The sequence below is a fragment of the Sinocyclocheilus anshuiensis genome, unplaced genomic scaffold (genome assembly GCF_001515605.1).
Source record: "Sinocyclocheilus anshuiensis isolate Anshui unplaced genomic scaffold, SAMN03320099.WGS_v1.1 scaffold519, whole genome shotgun sequence".
NCBI classification, from domain to species: domain Eukaryota; kingdom Metazoa; phylum Chordata; class Actinopteri; order Cypriniformes; family Cyprinidae; genus Sinocyclocheilus; species Sinocyclocheilus anshuiensis.
Window position 1 is genome coordinate 554,514 of NW_015549637.1, and position 14,055 is coordinate 568,568.

Sequence of the window (14,055 nt, forward strand, 5' to 3'; positions counted from 1 at the left end):
CACTCACACTCTCTCACACTCTCTCACACTCACTCACACTCTCTCACACTCGCTCACACTCGCTCACACTCGCTCACACATGCTCACACACGCTCACACTCGCACACACTCGCACACACTCGCTCGCTCACACTCGCTCACACACACGCTCACACGCTCACACGCTCACTCGCTCACTCGCTCACTCACACGCTCACTCACTCACACACTCACTCACTCACACACTCACTCACTCACTCACTCACACACTCACACACTCACTCACACACTCACTCGCACTAACACTCACTCGCACTCACACACACACTCTCACACTCACTCACTCACTCACTCACTCACTCACTCACTCACTCACTCACTCACTCACTCACTCACTCACTCACTCACTCACTCACTCACTCACTCACTCACTCACTCACTCACTCACTCACTCACTCACTCACTCACTCACTCACTCACTCACTCACTCACTCACTCACTCACTCACTCACTCACTCACTCACTCACTCACTCACTCACTCACTCACTCACTCACTCACTCACTCACTCACTCACTCACTCACTCACTCACTCACTCACTCACTCACTCACTCACTCACTCACTCACTCACTCACTCACTCACTCACTCACTCACTCACTCACTCACTCACTCACTCACTCACTCACTCACTCACTCACTCACTCACTCACTCACTCACTCACTCACTCACTCACTCACTCACTCACTCACTCACTCACTCACTCACTCACTCACTCACTCACTCACTCACTCACTCACTCACTCACTCACTCACTCACTCACTCACTCACTCACTCACTCACTCACTCACTCACTCACTCACTCACTCACTCACTCACTCACTCACTCACTCACTCACTCACTCACTCACTCACTCACTCACTCACTCACTCACTCACTCACTCACTCACTCACTCACTCACTCACTCACTCACTCACTCACTCACTCACTCACTCACTCACACACTCACACACTCACATATCAGGGTCAGAAATGAACTTCTATGTTTGTTTTCAGTGGTTTTATATAAAAACACTTTAGGTCAGATAGTTGTTGGACCATTAGGGAATTTCCTATGATTGTAATCAATTATTGAGTTGTTAAAGTTTCATGAATTAAATTGATCAGACATGCTTTTTTGATCATTATAGTTTAATTTAAATTATCAAAATGCAAATCAGACAATACATAAATAAAATAAATAAATAAGAACAAAAAAAAAAATCTAATTTAGATTTAGGTGGTCTCAATTGTTAAACTTTTAATACAGTTGCCAAACTGCATGTGTTTCATGATTTGAATTAATTAGTCATGCTTTTTGATTACTACAATTTCATTTTACCATTAAAACGGAATTCAAAACTTTAAATGGAAAAAAAATGTAATTTGGGAAAAACTAAAACAGACTTCAATGGCCCTAAAAGTCTACTTTAATGCCATTTTTGCTTGCAAGAAAACACAGTATAACATGAATACACAGCTCTTTCTGAACACCCTAACAGAGAACAACGCTCCTTTATTACCGCACGTTTCATCAGGGATTCTGCAGCTTTGATGAAGGTAAGACTTCTTAAAAATCAAAACTAAAGAAAATGTCATTAATAAACTGAACGGAGCAGAATATGTCAGTATGTTCTCTCGTATTAGCAACGCTTCAGAGTTTGAAAACACAACTTCCAACAGATCTCCATTACTCTAGAAAACTTCTGCTCCAAACACTAGAATATGAAAATAACTTTTACTGTACTCCTGATCACACTGTAAAACGCCTTGTTTTCCAGCACTAAAGATTCTTAAAATACATTTACTGGAGATGACATAAAATTATGAGTCCTGCTTCATGAGAAACTGATCAAATTAAGTGAGTTTATGATTAAAACTAACAAATATCTGCCAATGGAGAAGAAGAAGAAATAACTATTTAACGGTAAAGAGGTTTTCATTCCACACCGGTTTTCATTTTTGCAGTGCCACGACTTTCTGACTTTCTGCTGCGATTTAACAGCTTTTTAATCTGATCTCGGTGTCGAAAGTGCTGAAGTCAGATGTTAGGCAGATTAACCGATTCGCCTCACATTTCACCCACGTCTGACCCCGATATTCACCCGCACTGAACCCCGTCTCTGACCTGGCGAACTCCGCCAGCTGCTTCGGGTCCGACAGGTCGATCCCCGGGATTCCGCCGGGCGGCAGCTTCTTTCCCGTCATGTACTCGGAGTAATCCGGAGAAGAGCTCTCCCCGATGACCTGCTCCTCCACCACCGTCTCGTGATCGATGTCCTTCTTGTCATCTGAAACACAGACGGGTTCAGATCAGTTAGCAGTGTAACAGTCACGGAAACCAGAGGTTTATAATAGACTACAGCGTTTCCGCCCCGCGAGCGACGACCGTAACATCCGGGTCCTTCGAGTAAACAACAACGACGACCGAAAACACCTCAAAACATCAAAGCCCAAATAAACGCGATTTCTGTCAGAACTCTTAACATCTAAATCACCTAACCACCCAAACCTAGTTCTGCAAACTACTGCTAGTTAACACACACACAACAGCACGCTGGAAGCTCGTTTCAGTTCCAAACGTTAGAAAACAAACAAACAAGCGTCACATCTGGACGGATATTTAAATCCAAAGAGGCGCGCGCGCTTCCCGCCGAAGCCGAAATTCAAACGTTTAAACAGGGCTGTACGTTAACGGTTTTTCCACACAGCACTGGTGCTACAGAGGTTGAACGTTTTGTAGCACAGGCCAAAAAGTTGTAGCACAAGAATAAAACGTCTGTTATCGTGTCTGAAAACAAACACAAGTAATGGAGTTCATCACTTAAACAGGCACTGATGTTCCATACAGAGCACAACAAATACAAACCATCACAAAAATTGTTTTAGACAAAGTTTTCTTAATTTGCTAAAAATGGAAGAGTGCAGAAACATAACACCTCTTACACCTTAACTAAATATAAAATAAAAAAGAATGGCAGACATTAAGGCCAAAGTGAGCAAAGATAAAAATCTTTGTCATTATTGTATCTTTGTTATTAGAAAATAAGAACAAAGATATACATTACAAATACACATAATATACAAATAAAACAAGTGGGTGAACTATCCCTTTAATGGCAGTCGGCAGCATGTTTAGTAGCTACTGTCCCTTTAAGAGCTTCATGCGTTTCTCTCTCAACTGTTTACTTTCATTTTAGACATGACCAAATGTGTTTATATGTAAACCTTGTGTGATTTTGCCAGTAATATACGCGAAATCAATCAGACGCGTAAGACAACTTAGTCCAATAATCAGGCGCTTTTTGACAGGCTCTCAGTGTGCTCGTTTAATAACCACAGCGTCTCGTCTCCGTTGGCAACACGCACGGTTTGTGTCGATTGCACGTGACGTCGCAGGTAGCGAAGAGTGCAAGTGGCGATTGCAAGTGACTTCGTAATTTAGTTTATTTTTTCTTGTCTTCACCACCTGGCTACTGTTGTAAAATGTTGAGAGATTCAAACAAAAAGTAATCAATAAATAGAACAAAATAAAAAAAATAAAAGACTGCAAGTGACGTCGCTAGCGGAAGCGCAAGCGTCTGAGAGTGCAAGCCTGAGAGTGCAGCTAGACCCTCTTGTAAAAAATCGTCATATCGCACACCCCTAACTACCAGGTATAATCAACCTCACACACACAAACAAGCACAACGAAATCACTTCACACTATTAAGCGGCTGTGTTATGAACATGCAAAACTGTATCGCACGCGTGCTACAGTGGTAAATGTATTCATCGCACAGACCAGTTATTTCGTAGCACGTGCGATATATGTGTCGCACTGTACAGCCCTGAGTTTAACGGTCTCGCGGCCTACACGCGGCAGCTGCAGCGCGCTCGCGCCCTCTTCAAGCCGCCGCACCGTCGCCATCTTTACGGGCCGCCATAGTGGACTCGGGGAACATGGCGGCGCCCATCGAGAGCTAAAAACATGGCCTCCGTTCAAAACAAAAACACCCGGACGGATGCGCCCGCACTCCCGCTGCAGACAGCGCTCGCGGAACAACGCCCTGCTGAGGGCCCCGCTGTCACTCCGAGGGAAGGAGACTCACCCGAAGCCCACATCGTGACGGAGAACTCGCCCTCCAGAGTCTTGATCTGCACCTGCTTCTGCTCCCATTTCCTTCCGCTGGCCTCCGCCGCGCTCAGGTAGCTCTTCTTGCCCGATTTCTTGCCCCCCGACGCCGCTCTCTTCCCCAGCCGCCCCACGGAGCTCCTGCCCGCGACTGTCACCAGAGTCTGCCCGATGTACTCCTCCTCCGCGGGCACCGGGATGAGGATCTGGTCCTCGAAGCCGTCGTCCTCCTGGAGGTCCGACTCGTCCCCGCCGACCACCTCCTCGCGGGTCTGGACCAGGATCACCTCCTGGTGCTGGTGGAGCTGGCTCGGGTCGTCTGTGACCAGCGGCTGCAGCGCGATCATGGGCTGCTGCTCGTCGTCATCGATCACCGTGGTCTCGATGGTCTCCACCTCGATCTCGTGCAGCTCCACGAGCTCCGCGGGCATCTCCGAGCCGTCCGCCTCGATGTACAGCGTCTCGCCGGATGCCATGTTCTCCGCGGGCATCTCCGAGCCGTCCGTCTCGATGTACAGCGTCTCGCCGGATGCCATGTTGAAGTCCGCCAGCTCGCTCGCCTTCGCGTTAAACGCACGCACGGAACGCTCGCTGCCCCGCACACACACTCCGCTAATACAAACAACTCTCCACTTCTCACGTGAATTCACGTCGCCACTACGCTCCACTGCCAAATCTCGCGAGAGGAGGGTCGGTCGGGCTCGCGCGGGCGGACACACAGACTGCTGTACCTTTATTTATTTTATTTTATAGGTGGCTTGTTTGTACCTTTTAATGTATTAATTGTGTTTATGTAATTATTATTATTTTTAAATCCAGATTTCACTGTAAATATATTAAAATGATTTTTATCATTATTTAATATATTAATGTATTATATCAGTGTATTGGTTTATTTTTTTATTATAATATTGAAACAATTTTCAGATTGTTTTGATTATTTTTTAACGTTTGTTGGTTTTTCCTCATGTATGATATTTATAAAGCTCTAAATTGACAATACATTAATATATTAATGTACCATTTTGTGTTTTTAATGTTATTTTTTAACGTTTGCGGGGTTTTCTCATGCAAGTTATTTCTAAACTGAAAATAAATATCACCAGAAATTCTTATTGATATATTAGTGTATTATTTCACGTCTTGTATTTACTTTTTAATGTGTTAATTGTGCTTACGTCATTATTTTTTTGATTATTCACTTAAAATTAAGATATTTGTATTATTTTAAAATGTATATTAATATGGTAAGTTGTTTGGATATTTTAAAATAAAATAATAAACATCACTAGAAACACCTATACTTAATATATTATTTTAATCAAATCCAGATTTACCGCTGTGTATTAATAATTAAATAGATTTGTTTGAATATATTAAAATGTGATGTTTATTTTTAAAGTCTGTGGGTGTTTTCTACTCTAAACTGAAAATCTCAGCAGAAACTAACTCTCCATCAGGTTTTCTCTGATATCCACAGATCGATGTATTTCTGTCACTGATTCAGACAGAACTGATTTCAGTTTGAAAGGCTTTTATTTTACACGAATCCTCACACCGCCTCCTTCACACTTTATTTCACTTCTTTTTGAACATCATGTATATCTTTTATTTTGTATCTTTTTCAAACCAGGAAGCACTTGGTCATAAAGAGAAATCATAAAACAGAACAATACTCCGATAAACACTTGATTAACATGATCACAAATACTCTGGTGTGTTCGTCAGATAATAACTCCAGAACCGCCTACGCAGCTTCAGACGTGTTTAAAGCCCTCCTTCAGTCATTAAATACATCATTATGGCAAAAGGAATGTGCTCAGGATCAATCTTGAGGAAAATTAAAAGGCTAATGCTGAAATGATGTGCAATGATATCATCATCATTATTATTATTAGTATTATTATTAATTCCTAAGTCTACCTCTACCTACATGAAAACACTACTACTACAACTATACCTATAATAACAATAATAATAACAATAATGCAGACAAATGAAAAGGATTCCGGATGTTTGCTGTTTTCTTCAGTTTCTGAAAAGTCTGCCACCAAAATCAGTGCAAGTGTCCTTCCTTCACCAACACATCTCCGCCCAGGGCTCCTCGACGTTGCAGACGAGTTATAATACGGCTGTAACGTCCGGCGTCGGCTACAGCAGGATCCGCAGGGGTTCGATGGACACTATGTGGTGCTGATTCGACTGAGTTCATGTCTAATGGCTGGAAATAAAGCAGAACACAGTCATTCTTGCAGGAGTGCATTACACAACACAGAATATAAAAACACACTGAGGGGCATCAGGACTCACAGACCGGGGCAAGTCGTCACACGTTTGTTTACATATGTGACCCTGGAGCACAAAACCAGTCGTAAGAGTCAATTTTGTGAAATTGAGATTTATGCATCATCTGAAAGCTGAATAAATAAGCTTTCCATTGATGTATGGTTTGTTAGGAGAGGACAATATTTGGCTGAGATACAACTATTTGAAGATCTGGAATCTGAGGGTGCAAAAAAATCAAAATATTGTGAAAATCATCTTTAAAGTTGTTCAAATGAAGTTCTTAGCAATGCATATTACTAATCAAAAATTAAGTTTTGATATATTTACGGTAGGAAATTTACAAAATATCTTCATGGAACACGATCTTTACTTAATATCCTAATGATTTTTGGCATAAAAGAAAAATGTATAATTTTGACCCATACAATGTATTGTTGGCTATTGCTACAAATATACCCCAGCGACTTAACACTGCTTTTGTGCTGCAGGGTCACATATATGCACTCGGCAGACGCTTTATCCAAAGTAACTTACACCACATTCAAGGTACACATTTGACATTTTTATAATTTCTTGCGTTCCCCGGGAATCGAACCCATGACTTTGGTATTGCAGGCGTCTTGATCTGCTGTTTGAGCAACAGGAAAGCTGAATAAACATACCATCAATGATCTCGTCCTTCACCTTGTGCAATTCACGAACCACTTCTTCCAAGATTTCCTGTCAATTAAAACATTGTCTGCATTTAAAGCAGTTGAAGCAGGGTTATTATAGTCAACTAAAACTAAAAGTATTCAAAAAAACATTATAAAATAAAAATAAATTAAAATAGAATATAGAAAAAAATGTAGAAAAATGCCAAGAAATAAACATTTCCCAACTAAACTAATTTAAAAAAAAAAATAAAAAAAAAATATATATATATATATATATACAAAAATATAATTTTATATTAACAAAAACTACTAAAAATGACAAAAAAAAAACGAAATTGCTAAAATACCTAAAATGAAAATGAAAATCTAAAAATAAATCTTAATATATTAATAAAACCTATAAGAGTATGTCATTGATTACCTGTTTCATTCTGTCGAAGTCTAAAGCGTCGGAGTCGCTGAAGCTTCCCACGGGTCGAACCCTAAAGACACACACAAGCACTGCATTAATCACACCTGGACGGATATTTAAATCCAAAGAGGCGCGCGTGCTTCCCGCCTAAACCAAAAAACGGTCTCGCGGTCTACACGCGGCAGCTGCAGCGCGCTCGTGCCATCTTTATAAACATGATTAATTTTACTTGTGATGTTTTCTATATGGGATGATTAGCCTAATCCTCATGAACACGTGACGCTAGCGCGTGGTATCAGACATGAACTGTACAGAATGTGAACAAGATTAACTTTAATACAAGGAGATAATGGCGCAAAAGCGAATATCAGATTTTTTTAAATGCCCATCCCAGCAAAAACTTTCCAAAATCGGCATCCAAACAACACCAGCCCCAGCACGAGCACCGACGTACAGTAAGTGAACCAGCCCCTCCAAAAAAGGTCATTGCAACTTTTTATCTCACAGCTCTGACTTTTTACTCTTTTCCCTTGCAATTCGGCATTTTTCTCTGAATTCTAAACAATTTTTGTTTGTTTGTTTGTTTCCACCTTGGAATAAAAAATAAATCTCTATTTCTCAGAGTTGCAAGGAAAAAAGTCAGAATTTGATATTTTAGTATATTGAAGTTTAATGTTTTGATAGTGTATAATAAGTTTTGGTGCTGGCTAGAATAAATAATGAACACGACTCATTGGTCAGTACTTTTAATACTAATCTAATAAACGGAAATGATCTTTCAGCTGTTGAGCACAAAAGATTTGAAGAATTCTGGTAACAGTCGACAGTCACTATGGAAGTCAAAGTGCTTGGTTCCCAACATTCTTCATAATATCTTCTTTTGTGTTCAACACAGACCAGTTTGGAACGATCATTTTTGGCTGAACTCTCCCCTAAAGTCCAGTAAGAATCCAGTAGGTTTGTGCTTAGACTGAATCTTGATTGGGTTGTGTTGGACCTGGACACCAGTGATGATCTCTCCGCTGAATTGGCTCGGTCCCACGGCTTCTTCACACCGTCTGCGGGACGAAACACACCAAACCTGACTTCAGCATCCATATTTACCATTTACTGCACTGCTCTCATTCAGATGAAGATAATAATCGGCGTACCTGCGGCGTTCTGTCCACGGCACGCGGGATCGTCCTGAAAGACACCAGCATCATTCACGGCAAACAACTAGCCAAAAACCTTAGTCCTTAAATCAAGACCCATTTTTACTTGCGTGTCTGTATCATAAAAGATCTCGCTTCAGATCTACCAGTCTGTACTCACACTTTGGCTTTCTCCATCCTTCTTCTCATCTACTGCTTTCCGTCTGTGGTGAGAAGTAAAGCATGTGTGTGTGTTTTATTGGTGTGTGTTTGTGATTAGCATGCATTATAGCTGTATCTGTACCTGCGAGCGAGCAGAGCGTTCATCTCCTCCATCAGTCCTCCGCTGCTCCGGTTGGCCTCGTTTTTGGCTCCGGACGCAGAGTTTTCCTCCGGCTGCAGACACACAGCCAAATCCACACGCTGATTATCTGACTTTTATTTAAATCTATTATTTCAGTCGAGTTTCTTAATGTGCATTCCTCATGTGAAATGTTGTCCATAGGGATTTTTAGCTTTAACTTTTTAAAGACAGATGAGCTACAAGGCTGTTATTTGATGGTATATGCTTTCATTGAAGCCATTTATTTTTAAAATAACTGCATTTAACAGCAAAATTTGTGGTGAAAAACTACATTACCCATGATACTGTACAGAAAAATTCCTCCAATCGGAGAGTAAATGCGCAAAAGAGCTCCGCCCACTGCCACGAAGCACCACCAATAATTGAGTCCCAAATTATTTATATATTATATGCATATTATGCAATAAGCCTACAATATATCAACTTTAAATGAATAGTTTTATATTTCACAAATGTACAAAAGTTCTTTCCTTGCCTGATTTTCAAACACTTTTTTCGCTTCAAATAAAAGTTTGTAATGTTGTGATTCTCCTTGTATCCAATTGGTTCGGTTTATGGATTATATCTCCTAAACAAAGACTTTTTTAAATCCCTATGAGGAAAATGAATGGCGAATAAGGACCCTTTGCACGCGCCGCAGTTTGGCTCCGGCGATCATGGCGGCGAGCCCCGTGGGGGCGTGGCTATCGTCCTGGGCGTGACCCCCGTACCCAATCACAGGCAGAGGAGGCGGAGGAGGGGGCGGAGCTCCGGCGGAGGGGGGCGGTGGCCCGGGCGGGGGAGGAGGAGGACAGGGACCGCCCAATGACAGAGGAGGCGGAGCCACACTGGGAGGAGCTACAGACAGCACCGCGGGGTGACCCTGAAACGGGGAACCTGAGGAAATAACACGTAATTTATTTCTATAGCACTTCACACAGAAACCAGTTCATGATGCAAAATTCATCAGTTCTGGAGTCATTATTCGGATCAATCACAGTGTCCATGTGCATCAGTGTTCACGTTTCAGTCGTGTCTGACCTGAGTTGGACGATCGTCTCTCCCGCTCGATATGCACCTGCATCTGTTGCTGCTGCATTTCCATTTGCCTGCAGAGATCCAGAACACACATAAACACACCGACATACCCATCATGCACTGCACACAGACCTCACACACTAACAGTCAATGAGGTAAGAATTTAACGTTTAATGTTTCTGAAGGAGTCTCTTATGTTCAGCAAGGCTGCATTTATTTGATCAAAAATACTCTACAAATGGTGAAATAGTTTTGTACACTAATGGTCAAAATTTTAATATGTGTTAAACTGTAATGTATTTCTGTGATGCGCAGCTGTATTTTCAGCATCATTACTGCAGTCTTCAGTGTCACATGATCTTCAGAAATCATTCTAATATGCTGATTTGCTGCCCGAGAAACATTTCTGATTATTATCAATGTTGAAAACATTAATATTTTTGTGGAAACCGTGATATATTGTATTTTTCAGGATTCTTTGATGAATAGAAAGTTCAAAAGAACAGCATTGATTTGAAATAGACATCTTTTGTAACATTATCAATGTCTTTACTGTCACTTTTGATCAATTTAATGCATCCTTAATGAATAAAAGCAGTAATTGCTTTTTTTGGGAACATGGTGCCGTTTCATGTCTGATCTAATAATGAGTCTGACAGCGATATGATGGGAATCGATCGGATCCTCTTGAGTTTCCTGATATGGGAAGTGTATAAGAGCTGAACAGTGCAAATGGAATTTTCCAGATGCATGATGGGACGGTAGAACAGCTGATGCAGCACAACAAGCTTCATCATGCAGCGGCTGCTTCCTGTGACCAGCAGAGGGCGACTGTGTGTGTGTTTCACTCTCATCACTGCATCAGAGTGAAAACGTGGAAATTAATACTTTTATTCATCAAGGACACATTCAGTTTATCAAAACTGACAATAAAGACATTGATAATGTTCCAAAAGATTTCTATTTCAAATAAATGCTGTTCTTTTGAACTTTCTGTTCATCTCTGAATCCTGAAAAATAAAATGTATCACAGTTTCTACACAAATATTGTGCAGCACAACTGTTTTCAACATTGATAAGACAGTGAACATACTGCAGAGAGATGAGTGTGGTGTTTAAATGCTATTCTGGACAAAGCCCTGTTCTTTTATTGGGCTCTAGCTGAAGACTCAGATGTAAATAACACGTGTGAATGTGATTATACAGTACGAGACGGTCATCTATGGTCAGATATTACAGCAGTGTGTGTGTTTGTGCGGCTCACCGTCTCTGGACCTCCAGTTCTTCTGAACCCGGCCCGTTCTGGACTGGACGCTGAACAGCTGGACCTGAAAGAGACCAGGAGCAGTTTGAGGAATGTGACAGTAATAACATGTCACAGATTCAGAGTGTGTGTGTGTGTGTGTGTGTGTGTGTGTGCGTGTGTGTGCATGTCATCAAACCTGTCAAGAATGAATCAATCAATCAGAATAAAAAGTTTTATTCTGCAGATCTGCATTAATTTTTACTCAAAATCCACAAAATGTAATTGTAAACCGAAACTTTGCTGATTCTATCAGTTAAAAAGAAAAACATGCTCAGGCTACTAAATCAAGGGTGCAAACTCAATTTTGGAAATGTGACGAGTCCAAATTCAGACTTGAAGGATCACAAGCGTCACAGACGACACCTCATGAGCATCATGAAGGGAAAATATAGAGCACTTCTGCTGCAGAGTCACTCTAATGAGCTGAAACACATCAGAACTCGATCAGAAGATTCAGATCAGACTGATACCTCACTCAGAAAACAACTATATATTTATCTGAACAATGACATGCTGTCATGATCACTAATGTGTTCATCCTTTTCACATACACTACTGCTCAAACGTTTGAATAATTAGTTATTATTGGTATTAATAATGGATCTGATTATTATCAATGTTGAAAACATTAATATTTTTGTGGAAACCGTGATGCATTTTATTTTTCAGGATTCACAGATGAATAGAAAGTTCAGAAGAACAGCGTTTATTTGAAATAGAAATCTTCTGTAACATTATAAATGTCTATACTGTCACTTTTGATCAATTTAATGCGTTCTTGATGAATAAAAGAGTTCATATCTTTTCAAAACAAACAAAACCATTATTAATCCCAATAAATCAATAATATTAAAATATATACAACAGTTTTCAACATTGATAATAATCATAAATGTTTCTCGAGCAGCAAATCAGCATATTAGAATGATTTCTGAAGATCATGTGACACTGAAGACTGGAGTAATGATGCTGAAAATACAGCTGCGCATCACAGAAATACATTACAGTTTAACAGAGATTCACATAGAAAACAGCTGTTTGAAATATAAATAATATTTCACTGTTTTTACTGTATTTTTGATCAAATATTTAATCAATATCTGAATGACTGCACTGGTGTATGTCAGACAGCTGGTGAGTTCACTTTAACTAACAGAAACACAGGTTTGCGAGGCATGACAGCATGCTCAGTGACTGCAGTGAACGTCACAGTGATCCGGGATGAGCAGCCGGTGAGCGCGGGTATGATTTATAAGTGTTTTGAAAAATGGGGACATGGGGTACTGTCCTCATAAGTCACCTTCTCCTTGTAATACCTGTGATTTGTCTTTAAGTCGTTATATTTCTCACAGATTTCTGCTCGTTCTAAATCAGATACAGATAAAGTAGCACAGTAAAGATACATTAATATGAATGCATTAGTGAGAGCGATTGTGTGTTGAGACATACACAGAAACAGAGACATAGACAAGAACGGCGATTAACACACACACAGACACAGACACACACACACACAGACACACACACACACACCCATGAACACAGCAAACATGATCTGAAGCTGCTGTGAAAAACTCTGCATTGTATAAAGCGCTACAGAAAGAAAGGTTCCAGTAATCCCTGACTAGTTAGTGAACGACGTCAACCATCACTAGTACAAGTGCTGATAGTGATGAAGTGAAACCTCTATATACAGACCAGAAGATCTCAGACTCATTTAAATCAGAAGAAAACACCTAGCAGCCACACTGAACACCTAGCAACCACACTGAACACCTAGCAACCACACTGAACAACCAAATAGGAATGTTCTGACAACCAAACCAAACAGGCTTGTTAAAAAACTGTATTAAACTGACGTGAGTTTAAGCTTAAAACAAGAACAAATATCTGCCAGTGGGCTCAGAAACTCACCTGAATTCAAAGGGAAAACCCGATTATTTTTCTGAGCCCACTGGCAGATATTTATTCTTGTTTTATGTATTATTTTCTTTTTATTCTTAACTGTTTTAAAACATTTAAAATCAAAATGTAATCTTTTTTTAATTCTTTGCTTTTATTGTTATTTCTTATGCATTTGTTTGTATTATTTTATGATTATTTTAAATCCTTTTTGTGTAAAGCAGTTTGAATCACCATTGTGTGTGAAATGTGCTGTATAATGCACCACAATTCTATGTGCTTGCTTGCTTATTTTAAGCATAAATTAATTGCAATATTTTTAAGAAAACAAGAAACCTTTGACATTTTGCATCTCAAATAAAAGTAGCTTCATTTAAGAAAGTTTAAGACAAAAATACTGAGCATGAAAGTACTTTTTTGCACTGCTAGTTTAAGATGTTACAGTCCTACTCACACTGTATAACATGAACACATAAAACTGTTAACATGAAATGCAATGCTTATATAAAAGATCTCAAACTGAACACAAATGCATTTACAGTGAAATTTAGTTTCTGAATTTTCTGCAGTTTTGTCATGTATGTGATGCAATGCATATAAGGATAATAAAAAGAAGGAGAAATGTCCATGTCTAAAGCACACATGCATATCCAGTACAATCCTCTATATATGACAATCACAGAGCCTGAAACAGCTTGATGAAGCGTGAGAACTAGAAGAGAAGAAAGCCAGCAGAACTCTTAACCCGAGCAGAGACAGAGACAGTGTGTGTACCTACAGGACATGCTGAAGAGGACGAAGCGGCTGTTACAGACGCAGAAACACTGGCAGATCCAGTCTGTGA

General features: G+C 40.1%; 2 protein-coding genes across 8 annotated transcripts in view; both read right to left on the reverse strand.

Annotated features, from left to right (window-relative positions):
- Positions 1–4,832, reverse strand: part of LOC107659816 (transcriptional repressor protein YY1-like) — a 7,444-nt gene extending 2,612 nt beyond the window's left edge. Inside the window, exons 1-3 of one of the 4 annotated variants that reach the window (XM_016448856.1) lie at positions 4,648–4,832; positions 4,113–4,587; positions 2,150–2,312 (exon numbers count right to left, since the gene is read on the reverse strand). In XM_016448856.1, coding sequence (XP_016304342.1) covers positions 2,150–2,312; positions 4,113–4,587; positions 4,648–4,671 — 662 coding nt within the window. In that variant the 5' untranslated portion in view covers positions 4,672–4,832. Of the gene's footprint in view, positions 1–2,149; positions 2,313–4,112 lie in introns of all 4 variants that reach the window. The other 3 variants (XM_016448855.1, XM_016448853.1, XM_016448854.1) reach the window with 3 other exon arrangements.
- Positions 4,833–5,700: 868 nt separating this feature from the next.
- Positions 5,701–14,055, reverse strand: part of LOC107659817 (ena/VASP-like protein) — a 29,117-nt gene continuing 20,762 nt past the window's right edge. For 3 of the 4 annotated variants that reach the window (XM_016448859.1, XM_016448860.1, XM_016448857.1), the window contains exons 4-13: positions 11,268–11,331; positions 10,007–10,074; positions 9,609–9,862; positions 8,927–9,018; positions 8,804–8,846; positions 8,641–8,674; positions 8,487–8,547; positions 7,499–7,559; positions 7,084–7,141; positions 5,701–6,356 (exon numbers count right to left, since the gene is read on the reverse strand). In XM_016448859.1, coding sequence (XP_016304345.1) covers positions 6,319–6,356; positions 7,084–7,141; positions 7,499–7,559; positions 8,487–8,547; positions 8,641–8,674; positions 8,804–8,846; positions 8,927–9,018; positions 9,609–9,862; positions 10,007–10,074; positions 11,268–11,331 — 773 coding nt within the window. In that variant the 3' untranslated portion in view covers positions 5,701–6,318. The remainder of the gene's footprint in view (positions 6,357–7,083; positions 7,142–7,498; positions 7,560–8,486; positions 8,548–8,640; positions 8,675–8,803; positions 8,847–8,926; positions 9,019–9,608; positions 9,863–10,006; positions 10,075–11,267; positions 11,332–14,055) is intronic. The other variant, XM_016448858.1, reaches the window with a different exon arrangement.